Genomic DNA, 19,111 nt, shown 5'->3' with positions numbered 1-19,111 from the left:
AACCTATCTTTTGAGTGGGGCTTTTCTGCAACAAGGTCCAAGCAACCAGTTTCTCATTTACAAGATTTTATGTTGGCTGTTTTATAGTTGCTTTTTCTGCTTTTTACCACATAAACCCAATTCCCCTGCTTCTTCTCTAACATTGAATGCTAGTTTACAGCCACCACTAGAGGGCGTGTAGAAGCGGTCTATAATATAGACTCTATATGGTTCTCATTACAATCAATACAACCGTATACAATAAGATCCTCCTGGTGGTGGCTAGAATCGGCCAGAACTTTATTACGTGGAAGGGAAGCAAGAAATTTATGTTTGTATGTGAGCAATTCCAACTTTTGGTAACATATTTTCGGAAAAGGTTTATAGGTGGACGTTCCCTTCACAAAGTAATTGTAATGTAAGGTGATAGGACCCGTCCACACCTTTCCTGCTGACGTCAGCGGTGTTGCCTCCAGCAGTTAACTGCATTTCATGATCAGGTAAACAATAGGTCTATGGAAACTCAGATGTAGAACTTGTCGGGCTATTCTATTCAGTCTCTTGACATGCAATGAATTCTCGAGGTCAGAGCAGCTTTTTCTGTATAAACAGGAGATATATATATATATATATATATATATATATATATATATATTAGTAGTGATAGAGAAATGTATAGACAAAGGTTTGGTTTCCTATGTAGTGCTAGTGGTTCCCATACATTAAATGATAATCGTTGTCTCATCTGCAAATTACCGAAACGCATCATTGCTTAACTGGAGGGAAAGGCCAGGCCTGGGATACTTATTACTGAAACATTATATAATATAGCATGCAGCAAGCAGATACAGAGTTAATGGCTTCCAATAGCTGTTTATGATGGACAGCGTTTCTTGGAGGCAACAATAAAGAAAGCTGTGAACAAAACTGCAGCTTTTAGTGTACAATACATATGAGCCGAGACCCGAAAATATCTTGTCACATCCCCTTCCCTGTTTGAGCCTACTCTGGTGACAGATGTCCCTGGGTACAGGGCATGTTTGTATGCTTGGTGGATTGCTACTTCAGCATGCTTTGTTTTCTATTAGTTGTTTCCACTTGTTCAGCTTTGATCAGACATTGTACCAATGCTCTAATTTATAAGGAACCTTCCCTAGAGAAATGTGATAAAATAAGGACTTATGCACTGTTACTGGTTTCTAAATAGGGAGCTAGCAGTCTCCTCCCTGGGGATTGTCACAGCTGCTGTTAGGGTGACATAGTTGACACCGCGGCTCATCTTGGGCTTCTCTTTACTCTGCGTTGTCTGTAATTCTGGCTCGCAGCCCTTTCTGCTATTTAGTGATTAATCCTTTTCATGTAAAGGCAGAGTCATTCCCACACCCATCCCTGGCTTGTGGTGGCCCAATAACACCCGTCGGGGACCCTATGCCATGTCGGCTGTATCACTTCTGTAGCATCTTCTGTGTTGTACAAGCTGGTCCCCTGAACTCCCACCTGACTGTATATAAACATCTAATATGTCAGCAGTATGGCCTTGCATTCCCCCTGCTGTGTGCTGTTCACTTTGCAGTCATTACAGAGCCGCTTCCTGCAGCCATTGTACATTGACACGATTTGCAGAGGACAGATAACAGCTGCATCGCACACAGTGTTTCCAGTCAAACAGGATGTCTGTTAAAACCCCACAGAGACCGCAGCTTCCTCAGCGTATTCCTGCAAAATGTGTCAGGCCGACCGTGGCGGGGGAGGCACAGCTGCAAACTCTGGGTTTCTGGTGTAGAGGAGGGTGTTTTTTTTTTTTTTTTTGTTTTTTTTTTTCCTTCCTTCCTTGTCCTCATTTGGTGTGAGGTAGAAATTAGGGGGACCAAAGATTCCCTGCAATATGTGCTGGTTAAAGAGCAAACAAGCGAGGACGCACAGCCATGCACATTTTACATGTGTGTAGGTGGTCACTGGTTAGGTTGTTTCAGGAAGACGTTCTAATACCCTCTACAGGCCAAATATCACAACTGGCATCTTCTAACCATTGTACTGGTTCAATAGAGGACCTGAACAACGGATAGGCGATTGGCAAAAAACCGGCAGACCTCATTGACTATAATGGGGTCCTTGTATTTGTCTCCAGGCTGTATACCTCACAAAGGTTAGGCTATGCTCACATCTGTGTCAGAGTCTTTGCCACAGAAACCACCAGAAATTGTCAGAGAAGTTTCCTTCCACTGGTTTCAGTATTAAAATGACTCTCTCCCAGCGGACCCTACTATAATCGTCCCTCGGCAGACCTGCATGACTGAGAGCTTGGCGCACATGTGAACCTAGCCTTAGTCTAGACTGAGGACTTCTAGATCTCTACACAATCACTAACTGCAAGGAGAGCTATTGCAAATGGTGTGTACCTGAAAGAAAAGTACATTGTATTACAGATGTAAAACATTTCTCTATATAGTAACTCCGCTTTATTTGTATAAAACTAGGACCTCCCACACCAGTAATAATCTCTCTGGAGTGAATGGTGATTTATGTTCTCTTGCACACAGTCAACTAAATGTCATACACATACTAGTGAATCTCACTAAATTAGACTATCATCAAAAAGTTATAAACTATGGCTCAGTCGTCAAAGGTGTTATAAGATGAAAGTAAATTTTGCGTTTCATTTGGAAATCGGGGTCCCAGAGTCTGCAGGTGAGTGGCGAGGCTGCTGTACACAATCCAGGCTGCTTGAGGTCTAGTATGAAGTTTCCACAATCAGTGATGGTTTGGGGAGCCATGTCTTCTGCTGGTGGAGGTCCACTGTCATCTACCAGGAAACTCTAGAGCACTACACTTCTAGGGCTTCCCTCTGCAGACAAGCTTTTTGTAGATGGGAGCCATCTTTGTAGGCGGATTTTGAGGCGGATTCCGCGTCAAAATCCGCCTGAAAAAAAAAAAACTGTGTGAACATATCCTAAGGAAACATTACCTGTAAACATTTCAGTAGTGAATAATACTGTATGTAATGTAGGGCTGTCAATCGTTGTTGCTTGTCATTTTTGCATCCCAAAGTCCCTGATGTTTCTTTGTGGGTAACAATAGTCAATATGTCTTTGTTTATGTTCCTAGGCTTTCGCTGCCCCATATGCTCCAAGTCTGTAGCTTCTGATGAAATGGAGATGCACTTTATAATGTGTCTGAGCAAACCTCGGCTATCCTATAACGGTATGTATCAAGTATTCACATATGTATGCACTGAATGAAAAATAGGCTTTTTATTTCTTGCACATTATTTTAAAAGGGATTTGTTACCAGCATAAACGTCTTTAAATTGGGATACCCCTTCAAAATAAAAAATGCATACAGTATTTGTGTCTCTCTGAAGTCACATGCACCTCCCCTCAGCAAATCGCATGATCCCTCTTAATGCCATAAAAGGCAACACTACCACAAAAAATATATTTGATGCTATAAAAATATATTAACTCAAACTACATTAAAAACATAGAAATACATAAGATGACAATGAAAAAATAAGGGGGAAAAAATACATCCAGATGAAAAAGCATACAGGACTAATAGTGTTATGCATATAGACAGAGAGGTCCACTATTTGCATTGGCGGCGGCCTATTGAAAAACACTCCTAGGTTTAAACATATCAGGTGAGACATATATGATGAATGATATAGTATAAGGCACAATGGCTATAATCATACATATATAGTCACCGATATCTAGAAGGTGTATAGTTAGCCACCAATTATACACAAGTATATAGGGCCTTTAGATGTCATGTAAGCACGCTTTTCCCCCTGATGAAGCCTGAGTATGTGAAACACGCATCAGGGTGCGTCTTTTTGCACGGGAAGGATGTTTTCCAGCATGCTTACATGACACCTAAAGGCCCTATATACTTGTGTATAATTGGCGGCTAACTATACACTTTCTAGATATCAGTGACTATACAAGTATGATTATAGCCATTGTGCCTCATACTATATCCTTCATCATATATGTCTCACCTGATATGTTTAAACTAGGAATGTTTTTTTAATAGGCCGCCGCCTCCAATACAAATAGTGGACCTATCTGTCTATATGCATAACACTTAGTCCTGTGTGCTTTTTCATCTGGATGTGTTTTTCCCCTTATTTTTTCATTTTTGTCTTATGTATTTCTGTTTTTAATGTCGTTTGACTTAATAAAAATATATTTTTATACCATCATATATATATTTTGTGGTAGTTTTGCCTTTTATGGCATAGGTGTATTTATAGCTTATTCCCTACCCAATATTTTGCCCTATATATGTGTGTTGTCTTAATAAGGCAGATAGTGTAGTTTATTTGGTCAGTGAATACTAATGCACCTTACTAGCTGTCTTGCCCTAATTTACCTACTTGGGGATCACAATATGTATGTATGTATACGTCTCTCACTATGAGGCTTTAAACCTTTACATGGTGTTTTCCTCCAGAGCTCCATATTCACTGAGTCTTTGCTGTTTTATACAGCAGGGACCTGTCAGCAGTGTCATTATTGGAGACTGTTCTATGGACAATTAACCCCTTAAATACAGGGATCAAATGCAACCATGGCATCTGAGATGTTATGTTCACTTTCAGCCTCCTGTTTGGTTATGGAACAGCTTTACCTCAGGGAGATTGTTGGAACCATTCCATTACTATGGCAGACTGCAGCCTTCTGATGGCTGCCAATGCTTTGTGGCAGGGCACAATCAGGGCCGGCGTCAGCGCACAGCATAGTCGGGCAAGTGCCGGGGCCCGCAGAGTCTCTGGGGGCCTCCCGGCACTTGCCTGTCCCGATTTCAGCTCATCGGTGTCCGCCGGACGCTGATGAGCTGAATACATAGGCGATTAAAGCAGGAGCTGTGACAGCTCAGCTCCTGCTTTAAAGCTGCGGCCCGGCTTGCGTGTGTAGGCGCGATGACGTCATCACATCGCGCTTACACACGCAAGCTGGGCCGCAGCTTTAAAGCAGGAGTTGAGCTGTCACAGCTCCTGCTTTAATCGCCTATGTGAATGGAGTGAGAGCGGAGAGAGGAGCGTCGGGGGGAACGATGGAAGGTGAGTGTATTTGTTTTGTATTATATTAAGGTGGAACATAATGAAGGGGGCCCATGAAACTGGGGGGCAAATGAAGGGGAGGGGGGGAACGGCATGACACTGGGGAAGATGAAGGGGGTGGGGAGAGAACGGCATGAAACTGGGGACAAAGATGGAGGGGGCCCAATGAAGGGGGGGGGGGGACGGCATGACACTGGGGCAGATTGGGGGGGTGGAACAGCATGACACTGGAGCAGAGACGGGGACATGAAACTGTGGGCAGATGAAGGGGGAGAACGTGATGAAACTGGGGACAGAGATGGAGGGGGGGACATGAAACTGGGGGCAGAGGAAGGGTGTATATGAAACTGGGGGAGAGATGGGAGGAGGGGACATATAATTTACAGGTGACTGTAGGAGGATTATACTGTGTGGGAGCACATGATAAATTAATGAGAATGGGCGGAGTCAACATAAAAGTGGGTGGAGCCAAATTTGCAGCAGAGCGCGCCACACATTTTGCCCCTCTTTCTACTCTTTAAAACTTGGGAGGTATGGCGTTGGTGACGCCACACTCCTGCGTGACGTCACTCGCTTCATCTGCAACGCACAGTGTCTCGACTCCCCCGCCTCCTTTACAAGGGGGCCCACTGAGGCTCTGTCGCCCAAGGGCCCATAAAAACCTGGAGCAGGCCCTGGGCACAATGGTAACATAATGATTTTGCCATAGAAAAGTAAATGTCAATAAATTGGGTATTCCCACATCTGAAATTGCCCACACTATTAAAATATAAAAATATTTATTCTATTCACTGAATGCTGCAGCGAGAGAGCAAATCAAAATGGCCGAACCTATGGTTTTTAGTTTCATTTTATTTTTGCTTTTTGGCTGGCAACTTTTTTTTTTTTTTTTTTTTTTTTTAAATTTCTTTTAATACAAAAAGTGATCAAAACATCACACCTTCTCCAAAATGGTACTAACAAAAGCTACATCTCGCTGTGAAAAACAAGATGCCATATCAGTTCTGTAGTCAGAGCTATAAAAAAAGGTTACTAGTGGCACAATATGGCACTGCAATAAAATTCTAGACTCCCCCCCCCCCCTTCCCCCAAATTGATTTTTCAAGTTACTAAAATATTAAAGTATGAATTTGGTATTTCTTTGATAACAGTTACCTGTAAAACTTCACAGTCCTGAACTGGTTAAAGGGTTTTTCACTTAGGCAGGTTTCACACTACTATTGGATTCCGTTATGAAGGTGTCCGTGTAAAAGAAAAAAAAAACGGACATCTATCATAATAGACATTAACTGATGGTAATGTGTCTGTTTTTTTTTTTTAACAGATCCATTTAATAGATCAGTTAAGAAAATGGACACATTAGTATGTTAGTGTCCGTTTTTTTTATACTTTTTTTTTTTTTGTTGTTGTTTTTTTGCTGTTAACGCTTTTTGAGCATGCGCAGAAAATAAACGGACACAAAATAACGGACAGTAGCTATCAGTTACTGTCCGTTATATGTCCGTTGCCCATAGACCTCAATGTTAAAAAAAAAAAAAAAAAAAAAAAAAAAAAAAAAACCCCTGAAATAAATAAATAAAAATAACGGATACTTGCTGTCTGTTTTTTCAAACGGACAGAAAAGTCCTGCATGTAGGATTTTTTTGTCTGCTTGAAAAAATGGACATGGTTGTAAACGGACACTAAAGGACACAAGCTAAAATCCCATTGTAATGAATGGAAATTGGAAATGGACTAGCTAGTGTCCGTTGCTAAAATCTTGCACGGACCATAGTCACGGACACTGCTGAGCGGTCACCAACGGTAGTGTGAGCGCCCCCTGTACCAGACTTTTCCTAACTTGTGTATAGCGCATAATTGTCTGATTACCAGAGGCCCCATTACCAAGACCCCTACTGTTTTCAAGAACAAGGCACTCACTTTTGAATAAAGTAACAAACGTGCCATCCATCCCTAAGAGACTATCAGAGGTTGTACACAGCTTCTGTTAGGAAGTTTCATAGAGGTTGGAGCAACAGTGCACTTGTACTGCTATTCAGGCATTCTCATGCTTGGTGATGGGGTTGATGGTCCTGTTGGTAGAGGATATATTTTGTTTGTAGGAGTACCTCTTTAAAGGGGCTCTATCATTGGGAAAAGTCATTTTTAACTAGGCACATCCTTGCATAGCCTTTAGAAAGGCTATTCCACACCTACCTTTTGTATGTAAATTGCCTCAGTGGTTTCTGAATAAGTCCATTTTTATTCATATGCTAAGTAGCTTCAAGCCAGCACAGGAAGTTCCCAGCAGCACTCATCTCTGCTATTCTCTCCCATCTCTTCTATTCTCTCCCATCTCTTCTATTCTCTCCCATCTCTGCTATTCTCTCCCATCTCTGCTATTCTCTCCCATCTCTGCTATTCTCTCCCATCTCTGCTATTCTCTCCCATCTCTGCTATTCTCTCCCATCTCTGCTATTCTCTCCCATCTCTGCTATTCTCTCCCATCTCTGCTATTCTCTCCCATCTCTGCTATTCTCTCCCATCTCTGCTATTCTCTCCCATCTCTGCTATTCTCTCCCATCTCTGCTATTCTCTCCCATCTCTGCTATTCTCTCCCATCTCTGCTATTCTCTCCCATCTCTGCTATTCTCTCCCATCTCTGCTATTCTCTCCCATCTCTGCTATTCTCTCCCATCTCTGCTATTCTCTCCCATCTCTGCTATTCTCTCCCATCTCTGCTATTCTCTCCCATCTCTGCTATTCTCTCCCATCTCTGCTATTCTCTCCCATCTCTGCTATTCTCTCCCATCTCTGCTATTCTCTCCCATCTCTGCTATTCTCTCCCATCTCTGCTATTCTCTCCCATCTCTGCTATTCTCTCCCATCTCTGCTATTCTCTCCCATCTCTGCTATTCTCTCCCATCTCTGCTATTCTCTCCCATCTCTGCTATTCTCTCCCATCTCTGCTATTCTCTCCCATCTCTGCTATTCTCTCCCATCTCTGCTATTCTCTCCCATCTCTGCTATTCTCTCCCATCTCTGCTATTCTCTCCCATCTCTGCTATTCTCTCCCATCTCTGCTATTCTCTCCCATCTCTGCTATTCTCTCCCATCTCTGCTATTCTCTCCCATCTCTGCTATTCTCTCCCATCTCTGCTATTCTCTCCCATCTCTGCTATTCTCTCCCATCTCTGCTATTCTCTCCCATCTCTGCTATTCTCTCCCATCTCTGCTATTCTCTCCCATCTCTGCTATTCTCTCCCATCTCTGCTATTCTCTCCCATCTCTGCTATTCTCTCCCATCTCTGCTATTCTCTCCCATCTCTGCTATTCTCTCCCATCTCTGCTATTCTCTCCCATCTCTGCTATTCTCTCCCATCTCTGCTATTCTCTCCCATCTCTGCTATTCTCTCCCATCTCTGCTATTCTCTCCCATCTCTGCTATTCTCTCCCATCTCTGCTATTCTCTCCCATCTCTGCTATTCTCTCCCATCTCTGCTATTCTCTCCCATCTCTGCTATTCTCTCCCATCTCTGCTATTCTCTCCCATCTCTGCTATTCTCTCCCATCTCTGCTATTCTCTCCCATCTCTGCTATTCTCTCCCATCTCTGCTATTCTCTCCCATCTCTGCTATTCTCTCCCATCTCTGCTATTCTCTCCCATCTCTGCTATTCTCTCCCATCTCTGCTATTCTCTCCCATCTCTGCTATTCTCTCCCATCTCTGCTATTCTCTCCCATCTCTGCTATTCTCTCCCATCTCTGCTATTCTCTCCCATCTCTGCTATTCTCTCCCATCTCTGCTATTCTCTCCCATCTCTGCTATTCTCTCCCATCTCTGCTATTCTCTCCCATCTCTGCTATTCTCTCCCATCTCTGCTATTCTCTCCCATCTCTGCTATTCTCTCCCATCTCTGCTATTCTCTCCCATCTCTGCTATTCTCTCCCATCTCTGCTATTCTCTCCCATCTCTGCTATTCTCTCCCATCTCTGCTATTCTCTCCCATCTCTGCTATTCTCTCCCATCTCTGCTATTCTCTCCCATCTCTGCTATTCTCTCCCATCTCTGCTATTCTCTCCCATCTCTGCTATTCTCTCCCATCTCTGCTATTCTCTCCCATCTCTGCTATTCTCTCCCATCTCTGCTATTCTCTCCCATCTCTGCTATTCTCTCCCATCTCTGCTATTCTCTCCCATCTCTGCTATTCTCTCCCATCTCTGCTATTCTCTCCCATCTCTGCTATTCTCTCCCATCTCTGCTATTCTCTCCCATCTCTGCTATTCTCTCCCATCTCTGCTATTCTCTCCCATCTCTGCTATTCTCTCCCATCTCTGCTATTCTCTCCCATCTCTGCTATTCTCTCCCATCTCTGCTATTCTCTCCCATCTCTGCTATTCTCTCCCATCTCTGCTATTCTCTCCCATCTCTGCTATTCTCTCCCATCTCTGCTATTCTCTCCCATCTCTGCTATTCTCTCCCATCTCTGCTATTCTCTCCCATCTCTGCTATTCTCTCCCATCTCTGCTATTCTCTCCCATCTCTGCTATTCTCTCCCATCTCTGCTATTCTCTCCCATCTCTGCTATTCTCTCCCATCTCTGCTATTCTCTCCCATCTCTGCTATTCTCTCCCATCTCTGCTATTCTCTCCCATCTCTGCTATTCTCTCCCATCTCTGCTATTCTCTCCCATCTCTGCTATTCTCTCCCATCTCTGCTATTCTCTCCCATCTCTGCTATTCTCTCCCATCTCTGCTATTCTCTCCCATCTCTGCTATTCTCTCCCATCTCTGCTATTCTCTCCCATCTCTGCTATTCTCTCCCATCTCTGCTATTCTCTCCCATCTCTGCTATTCTCTCCCATCTCTGCTATTCTCTCCCATCTCTGCTATTCTCTCCCATCTCTGCTATTCTCTCCCATCTCTGCTATTCTCTCCCATCTCTGCTATTCTCTCCCATCTCTGCTATTCTCTCCCATCTCTGCTATTCTCTCCCATCTCTGTGTGTGCAAACAGGAAGCAGGAAGTTATCAGCAGCAGCCTTTGCTGTACACATACATAGGAAACAATAGGCAGAGGGTGCACGATGAGACTTCCAGGGTGCACAGAGAGGCTAATTAGCAGATGTATAAAAATGGCTCATTCAAAAACCACTGAGGCGATTTAAATACAAAAGGTATGTGTGGAATAGCCTTTCTAAAGGCTATGCAAGGATGTGCTTATCTGAAAATGACTTTTCCCAATGATAGAGCCCCTTTAAAAGAGTGGAGTAGGTTTGCTGATTTGTTACATCTTTATATATAAATTAATTGGGATGTCTGTCCTGAAAGGTCAGTGAGACAGTTGATACAGATAGGGTCAGGCCAGGTTTATAGCAGCAGGTACACTTCTCCTTTGCCCAGTATTGCAGTAGCTGGTTAGATTCTAGTCTTATTCCTGCAGCAGCTGGTATCTGTGTCAGTCGTACTAGTTTCGCCTGCACAAAGGCTACAAATAGCTCAACTGACAAATGGGCTCCCAGTTACCACCCGCAGACTCGAAGCTCTCTCTACTGGAGACTAATGACCCAGTAACTCAGCCAGAAAAAGATCCTCCCTCATACATGTGGCTCTCATTATTCTGTCAGTCAAGAATGATCGTCAGCTCTTGGACAGAACTGAAGCTGTATAAGTGTACACTGACGAGCTTTCAGGCACCTTATCTCCCCATCCAGTACAGCTTCGTATGTGAGACTACCATCGTTTTATAGACAATCATCTTGGCTATCTCATACCTAAATTTTACTTGCAGCTATTTAGCATATGAATAGTTATGTGGATTCTTGTCATTGTTACTGGGGTTTTTTTCTCCTAAAAATCTAAGTTTTTATTATTTTGTTTGTGTTTTGAAAATCCACTGCTTGAATCTTTCTGGGCATACTCTTGATCAGATCGAAGCATGTCTTGACTGAAATCTGACGTCAGGTCTCATCTACAAATTCCCAATGTTGATGCATACTGGTTGACTTGCTTGGGAACGAATACAGCTTTTTCTTAAACTTTTACCTACGAGTTTTTGATTGGGTTGAGGTCTGTGGACTGTGGGGGGCCAATCCAGCACCTCCACTTCATTGTCATTGAAACATTTCTTCGCCAATCTCAACGTATGTATGGGTTTGTTGTCTGTTCAAACACTGTTGTCATTTCCATAACCATAGCACTCGTGTATGAAGTTACTAGCCTTTCCTCCACCAAACTTGACAGTTCCTTCAATTTCCCAGTAAGCCCCTTTTTTCCCCTTGTTTCTTCCAGAACCATTTGCACCCATCAGAGCCCAGTCTATTGACTTTCGTCTCATTTCTCCAAATCACCTGTTTACAATCTTCAACTATCCATTTTTTTTAATACCGCTTTTGCAAACTTGAGCTAACGCCACTTATGACTATATTGCAGTTGAGGCTTCTTCAACTTTTTTCTGGCTATTGTTTCAGACTTGTGTAACATGTTTCACAATGCTTGCATAGACATCTGTGATCTCACTATTACAAAGCATATGAGCCACCTCCACTGCCATGTTTGTTGCACCAAGACTAATAGACCTTGTGATGAGCTGGCTTGTTGACTCTGTTGCCTGACAGTCCACCACTTGGCTTTTGAATGGACGGACTTCATTTTGTATTTTTCCAACTGTCATGGCACTCACATGATGCAATTTTCTTGGTCAGAGACCCCTGTCGATCAACTGGATGATGTTGTTTCTCTTTTCTTGGTAAATCTTCATAGCCGATCCTTGATTTGAACCAGTGGGAAGCAACCTAATAAAACACTGAGATATTAGAGAATGTGAAAATAGGTTGGAATTTGTAGTATTCATGGCCAAGACAGTCTATATTATATATAGATATATAGTCTGGTACACCGTGCTTTGTACACTCTCCAAACCAGCAGCAGTGAGTTGTGAGACCTGTAATATGGCTATGGAGGTCACTGTAGTGTTAGACACCAATCTATACCTAAACTGACAACCTTTGATTTTCAGGCAGCATTTATGACAATACATTTGCTAAATGTTTTACTGATGGATTTTCTCCCTTGGCTGTGGAATCCTGTGCTGCAATCCACTTTCTATCCTTTCTTTATACCTGTATTCTTTATTGTGAGCTGAAAAATGTATACTAACTGTACGGATCTCCTGGCTCTTATATAATGTTTAGGAGTCTGGAGTGAGGGCATCTCTGGTATGAGACTCTTCTTTTCTATGTCACAAAGATTGCATTTACATGTATTATTTCCACATAGTTCACTAGAGATATATTGGCACTGCATATCAATATGGCAGTCCTGACTCTATTTTCAATTGGGAATATCTCTGGGAATAAGCCATGTAGAACTGTGATCTGAGCAGTTTATCTTTCATATGACACCAGAACCACGGTTCTAATTTTTAGAAAGCCTAAGAAACAACTGCCTCCATTTCCCCACTCCTATATAAGAGCCTTCCTATGCGTACAGATACTCCGCGTTCCGAATTATGCAACTGATATTTTTCTCTGACTTTCCTAAATGGTTGATGCAAATGAGTCGATACAATGTTCAAATCTTCAACCATTAGAGCTGAAAACAAATTTTTTTTTTTTTTTTTTTTTTTGAGAAACCTCCCAATTAGAACTTTTTTTTTTTCTTTTAGATTTAATTTGTGAGATTTTATAGGAATTGAAAATGGATATTTGTTGAATTTGCAGTATAAAGGGGTCACAATTACTGAATCAAAAGCTATGTCAATCAAGAACCTCTTAACAGGCCAAGTTACATGGTAACATAGGAGTCCTTTACCTTCACCATTCTTACATCCATTAAGCTTGTCAGTTTTTGCATAGTTTCTGCTTGGATTTCTTTGCAGGATGTCAGCGCTCCCAGAGTTGCTGTTTTGATATTCCCCCCCCCCCCACACACACACACACACACATACACATACACACACACACACCACCACCACCTCCCTATTTTGCTTGAGGATCCTCCAAACTATCCTCTCAGTAGGGTTTGGGGTAGGGAGTTTGAGTTTCTCTCCTTTTATGCCCATAGCAGCCAATATATCCGAAGTAGAGTTGCAGCTTTTGAACCATTTATTTGAAGCAAAAACCTCTTGATGTAAATAACCCTTTATCTTGTTTCTCTGTCCTTATGCAGATGATGTTTTAACAAGGGACGCTGGCGAGTGTGTCATCTGCCTGGAAGAGCTGTCACAAGGGGATACAATAGCCAGACTTCCCTGTCTGTGCATTTACCACAAAAGGTAATAGACCCCATACATCCTTATCACTGGTAATCTGAACGGCGTGAGTCCTCCCCAATTGTGTATATATTGAGCTATTACATTTATTTGGACCACCTCAAGATTTCTCGTTTGGTAAACGCCATTGTGCTGGTCCGTGACACGTTGCCTTAGTAACTTGGCGCCCGTCCCGGCCTGGTGTGCAGTGGATGTTACTGTAGTAACCTGACTTGTACAAGCAGTCTCCTGTCGAACAAACTGGCCTGGGGGTAATTACTTGCGAGTGATGGGGCTCGCTGTGTAGCTCTTAACCCATTGTGTGCTGTAAAAAAGGGTTATGTTTCTTTGGTTTTTTTTTTTTTTGGTTTTTTTTTTTTTTATTTGTATTGTTGTTGATGGACTCTGATTTGTTAACCAGGGTTTTATGGCTTTCTGGTTAGTTACTATTAGAGATTTGTCACCAGCTACCTTGTTTGTTGATCTTGTTTGTTGCTTATGAATAAATCTCTGTTGTGATCTCCACTTGAACGTGGCAAGGTGTGATTGCCTGCTCTGGCAAGGCCATGCCAAACAAGCATTTGGAGTGTCTGGTCGCTCCTGTACATCCATACAACCATGGTGTGTCAGGTTCACAGGTCTCCAGCACAAGGCAGAATAGCCACTAATAGTAGTGTCCACTTTATGCAACTGTATAGTGAAATGTTCTCTAACTTTACTAGACCGTTTCATTTTACCACCTTTTTCAAGTTAACTCCTTGTTGGTGAACGTATCCATTATTTTTATGTATAGAATTCCGCCATCCGACCTAATAGTACTGAAAGTTTTTTATCTTCCTAGACAATTCTATGAATTCTATTCATGAACACCACCAATCTTTCTTCTGTTATGATAGTTTGCTACTATGTATCAGTAAAAGAAAATATTTCCATTCACGACCAGTAAGATAAGACCTTCTTAAGGGGTATTTCCATATTATGCATCTATGGAATTCCAGAGAATATGCCCAGGCAGCAGAATTTTTTTTTGGATTTTTATAGCCTAAATCTCTCCACAAAGCAGGAAGGTGTATCCTACTAAATCCCTCCCCCCCACCCTCCCACCCAACCTCATGAGTGAAGAATGCTGCCCGATGCTGGAGTCCTTTTAATAAGATAGCTTAAAAACAGTGAGTAAATGGAAGAATTACCATAGAGCTTGGTTTGGAACTGTGCATGCAGATAACGGGGAGGTGGCGCACTCCCGATACAGGAGTGGTTTGGTATCTCAAGAGCTGGATTCCACTGGTGTACTTTGATTATACCCATTGACTATAAGAAATGTCTGAGAGTTTGGGCCCGCTGGAACCATGCCCAAGGCCATCTGGATTTCTGCCCCGCTCTACTCATTATCTTAATGTGCTGAGTGGGGCCCAAGAGATGAGACCCCATTGCACGCCTAAAATACACTGAGTTGAGGTGCAGTTCTAGACACTTTTCTGCTTCAGAAATAGTAATACATGTGAGCAACTGTGCTAATAGATGCAATACCTGCACCCATCAGACATTGATGGCATATCTTGTGGCTGGAGATGAAAATTCTCTACTGTGTCTTTGCATTAACGTGAATGTAAGTGGAGGAGCCTTTATTGGTTCTTTGTGTTTTGTCTGCATTTCTCATCCTTCTCTTCTGTCTCAGCTGTATAGATTCCTGGTTTGAGGTGAACCGGTGTTGTCCAGAGCACCCTTCTGATTGACCTGCGGCCACTATGGCTGACTTTCTCTTAAGGTATGTAAGATTATGATCCATCCACACCTCAGTTTCGCTTTATATTACGTGTTTTCACCTGACTCTTTTAATCTGTATGGTCACATAGGTTCATAGGTCCAGCAAGCTTTGTCTGTTTAGGCTTTTATTATATTGGTTTGCTGATTCTATTTCTGTTGATAAGTCTCTATGTACTGCCTTGGTGCAGTGCATCCCTCCAGTTTGCCATATGATGCTATAGTTCACAATTGTTTCCTTTACAGAGAACTCGTTCTGGTAAAAGTTGGTAGTATAGATTATCCTTCACAGAAACCATCCTGACAAATATGAAATCCTAGAGTGGTACATGGTTCATTGGTTGTTGATTCCTGGTGTCAAGCTTTACCCTCTCAAGCCCTGGACTCCTGTTCCAGTTGTGGTAGGGCCAGTCTTCAGTTTACAGATCCAGACACAGTATTTGCCAGGCGACAGCTACAGACAGTCAGAGGCCTCAGACGTCACCTTTTCAAAGTTGGTACGTCAGCGAGGCCTGTGATTGGCTGCAGTGTTCCCTTCACACAAACTGTCAGCTAGAGAATACCTCTTTAAATGTAGCTGTGCACACCCTCAGTCATGAAAACTTCTGACCTGTTAATATTTTCCTATATCTTTGCGGCACTCGCACATCTCTATGACTGCCCTGCCTGGTAGGACAGTACCACGTAACTTGCGTGTTGATTTTCCTCTAATTTTTCCATTTGCAGAGCACCAGGTTTCACCCTCTTTAGGATCACAGAGACTGGAATCTGCGTCCTTCCAGGGTTGTCTGAACTGCTTTCCACACACGTCCCCTCCTTCATGCGCACCTTCAGTTATCCAAGACTGAAGATTCGGGGAATAACAAAAGCCAAACTGAAGACTCTTCCCATCATCATCTTAAAATATTCGTGGGGAGAAGGCGTTGGGAAGGGGAGAAGGCAGATGAGGTGTGTCTTTCTGCAGGCCCCTCCTACCAGGTCAGCGATGCTGAGAGGTCTTAAGTCAACGTCGCTTGTGCCCTTTGTCGGTGAAGTTCACAGATTTGGGGGGAGGGGGGAGAAGAGCAAAGAAGGGTCAATGGAAGAGAATATGAATCCCCTCCTCAACCCTAGTGACCTGGTCAGGGATACGTTGTAACCTGCGATGCCATCAGATAGACATTTGTACTTTTAGTTCTTGGCGCTTTGAACTGAATGTTTCAAGGTTCTAAACAAGGCAAAACCATCTTGCGCAAAGACAGAAATGGAGATGAAGAAGAGAGCCGTGGTGTTAGCGCATTGGTTGGCTTCCTGGAGTCTTATCTAAACCAGGGTTGTTGTTTTTTTTGTTTGTTTTTTTTCCCAGTGCTTCCCAGACTAAAGCTTTGTAGATGGCGAGCACTGATGGACTAGAATGGGCTGCTTTGCCATAATGTCATCTCCAGCGGAGTTGAAGTTTTTGCACACGTGAACGGACAATATAAGGGTCCATTGTGACTATGCTGAAAGTAGGAGAGCTTAGGAAATACAGGGTGGTGTATTTTTAACCCTCCCCTACAGTGTTTTTTTTTTATTATTTTTTTGCCAACATCCCATCCTCTCCTGTAATAATAATATTATTATTATTATTATAGATAGTATAAATTAATTTATGCTGGATAAGGTCAAGAGCCACATTTGTGAGGGTTGTCTGCGATTGCCACTTCTGGAGTCTCTCCCACCAGGCCCTCTTACTTTTACCCTTTTACCCTCAGAGTGGCCAGTTGTGCGTTTTTATTGGTGTTCACTTTCTGTGTATATTTTGGCAATATAGCCTGTTCACTTTTCTGGTGCTGGATTATAGGGGATTTGTCCTCATAATAAAATGACACCACTTCCCTTAACGTAACCCTTTGTGCAGATAGAAGTTCCTGCACTGATCAATCTGATCACTGTTTTCTTGTAGGGCTGAAATGTGCACATCTTACACAATCATTTTCAGCGGTTATATCCGAATACACCATTACCAGGTAGAATGCTTTTGGCCACATATCTAATAGACTTGTGTAGTTATTGCTTCCTGAATATGATAATTTGAGCCTTTGTTTATTTCATCCCAAATCTATGTATCCCCTTGAAAGCTTTACAGCATCACCCCTATATCCTCTGTCCTCAAGCTTAGCCAAATAAAGTTGTCCCTTTTCTCTTTGGAATTGGAACTGTTTCCCCAGCCCATGTTTGAACCCAGAAGTTGTATTTATTTGAGGATATCTCGTCTTTGTATACAGCAGCTTTCTCACTTGTAAAGATGACTTATATTTTATACACTTTTAGGCCTGGCCACTGTAATGTGCTGTAGGTGTTGTATCGCCACTTAGTGGACAGATACATGTAGTGCAATCTCTTTCCTCTTTATCTCTTACACCTTGGAAAGCTGGGGTAGGGGGGTCTTTGTCAGAATTTATGGAGAAAATTGGTGCCAATAGATCACTTTTTTTTTTTTTTTTTTTTATCCCATTGCAACAGTATGCAATTGTGTAACACAATATTTAGAATGACTGCGAGAACTTTTTTTTTTTAATAATTATACCTGCCCTATCAAATGGATGTGAAGCTTTGCCTCCCTTTCTTAATCCACTCCTATGGCCCTACATGGTCTATAGATATTGCCATTTTAAGCGATCCCACCTGGACTCACTTTGCATGTTTTCTTTTTTCTTCTTTTCTAATAACCTAGTTCTAACTTATTTAAGTGTCTTAGACTTATGCACCCTGTCAGTGTTACAGCAGAGGGGTGGAAGGATTTGCACTGTCTTATTCTTGCTGGAATGTCCCCACACCCCCAGCCCTTTTTTGTTTTTTTTTTGTTACCTGAAACAAATGGGGAGAATTCTGTTGGAGGGGAAATTAATGGTGGCCAAATATTATTTGCCCTATTGTGACTCATTCATTTTTTTTTTTATTTTTTTTTAATTTTATAAAGTGGGAGGGAAATGAGCTGCGGACTGTGTTGTATATCTGTTGTTCTCTAATAAAGGAATGGGTCTTTACAGAGTCCTGACTATGACCTACTGAGTAGTGTGGAGACTTTTGTGTTTGTCACACCCTTCATCTGTTTGCGTTGCTATTTACTTTCTTTTTGGTCCCTCTTGTGAACAGTTAATGGAATGTAAACAAAAGTTTATACATTTAGTGAACTGCCCTCTAGCTACCCTGACTTTAAGGTGGATGATGCAAGGAAAAAACACATGGAGTAGTTATTTAATCGACTTTTATAGAGAAAGTGGTAAGAAAAAAAAATACAAATTATGGAAAAATAAATGCAAAGAACATAAAGAAATCTCCCTTTCTGATATACACTGCTCAAAAAAATAAAGGGAACACTCAAATAACACATCCTAGATCTGAAGGAATGAAATATTCTCATTGAATACTTTGTTCTATATAAAGTTGAATGTGATGACAATAAAATCATACAAAAATCATCAATGGAAATCAAATTTATTAACCAATGGAGGCCTGGATTTGGAGTCACCCCAAAATTAAAGTGGAAAAACACACTACAGACTGATACAACTTTGATGTAATGTCCTTAAAACATGTCAAAATGAGGCTCAGTAGTGTGAGTGGCCTCCACGTGCCTGTATGACCTCCCTACAACACCTGGGCATGCTCCTGATGAGGTTGTGGATGGTCTCCTGAGAGATCTCCTACCAGACCTGGACTAAAGCATCTTCTGCTGGGTTGTTGCCCTCCTACGGCCCCCTCCACGTCTCCTGGTGTACTGGCCTGTCTCCTGGTAGTGCCTCCAGCGTGTCACGTTGCACCATGGAATGTCCAGGAGTTGGTGTATGTGAACAGGGCATAAGATCGCAGGCAGCTGACACCTAGTACACCCTGTAAATAATATGCCCTGATATATCTTTGTCAACCAAATAGTACAATTATTCATAGGTGTTAGAATACGGTTACCCCAGAAAAATCGTTCATTTTCAAAAAAGTTTAATATGTAAAAGAAGCAAAACCTAATAAAACCAATATAAATGTTATTTCTGTAATAGCATGACCACTGGACAAAGTGACAATGTTTTTTGTTTGTTTTTAATGCAGATTGAAT

The 19,111-nt window shown here is 42.1% G+C and overlaps 1 protein-coding gene across 2 annotated transcripts in view; it reads left to right on the top strand.

The window, feature by feature from the left end:
• ZNRF1 (zinc and ring finger 1) overlaps window positions 1–19,111 on the top strand; it is a 73,761-nt gene that overhangs the window by 13,903 nt on the left and 40,747 nt on the right. The window contains exons 2-5 of one of the 2 annotated variants that reach the window (XM_075282128.1): window positions 3,085–3,180; window positions 13,191–13,296; window positions 14,951–15,040; window positions 15,763–18,061. In XM_075282128.1, the coding sequence (XP_075138229.1) occupies window positions 3,085–3,180; window positions 13,191–13,296; window positions 14,951–15,008 (260 nt within the window). In that variant the 3' untranslated portion in view covers window positions 15,009–15,040; window positions 15,763–18,061. Of the gene's footprint in view, window positions 1–3,084; window positions 3,181–13,190; window positions 13,297–14,950; window positions 15,041–15,762; window positions 18,062–19,111 lie in introns of those variants that run through there. The other variant, XM_075282129.1, reaches the window with a different exon arrangement.

Source organism: Leptodactylus fuscus, chromosome 7, assembly GCF_031893055.1.
Source record: "Leptodactylus fuscus isolate aLepFus1 chromosome 7, aLepFus1.hap2, whole genome shotgun sequence".
In the NCBI taxonomy this organism is placed as follows: domain Eukaryota; kingdom Metazoa; phylum Chordata; class Amphibia; order Anura; family Leptodactylidae; genus Leptodactylus; species Leptodactylus fuscus.
The sequence above is the reverse complement of the archived record's forward strand: the minus strand, read 5'-3'. Positions and strand labels throughout refer to the sequence as shown.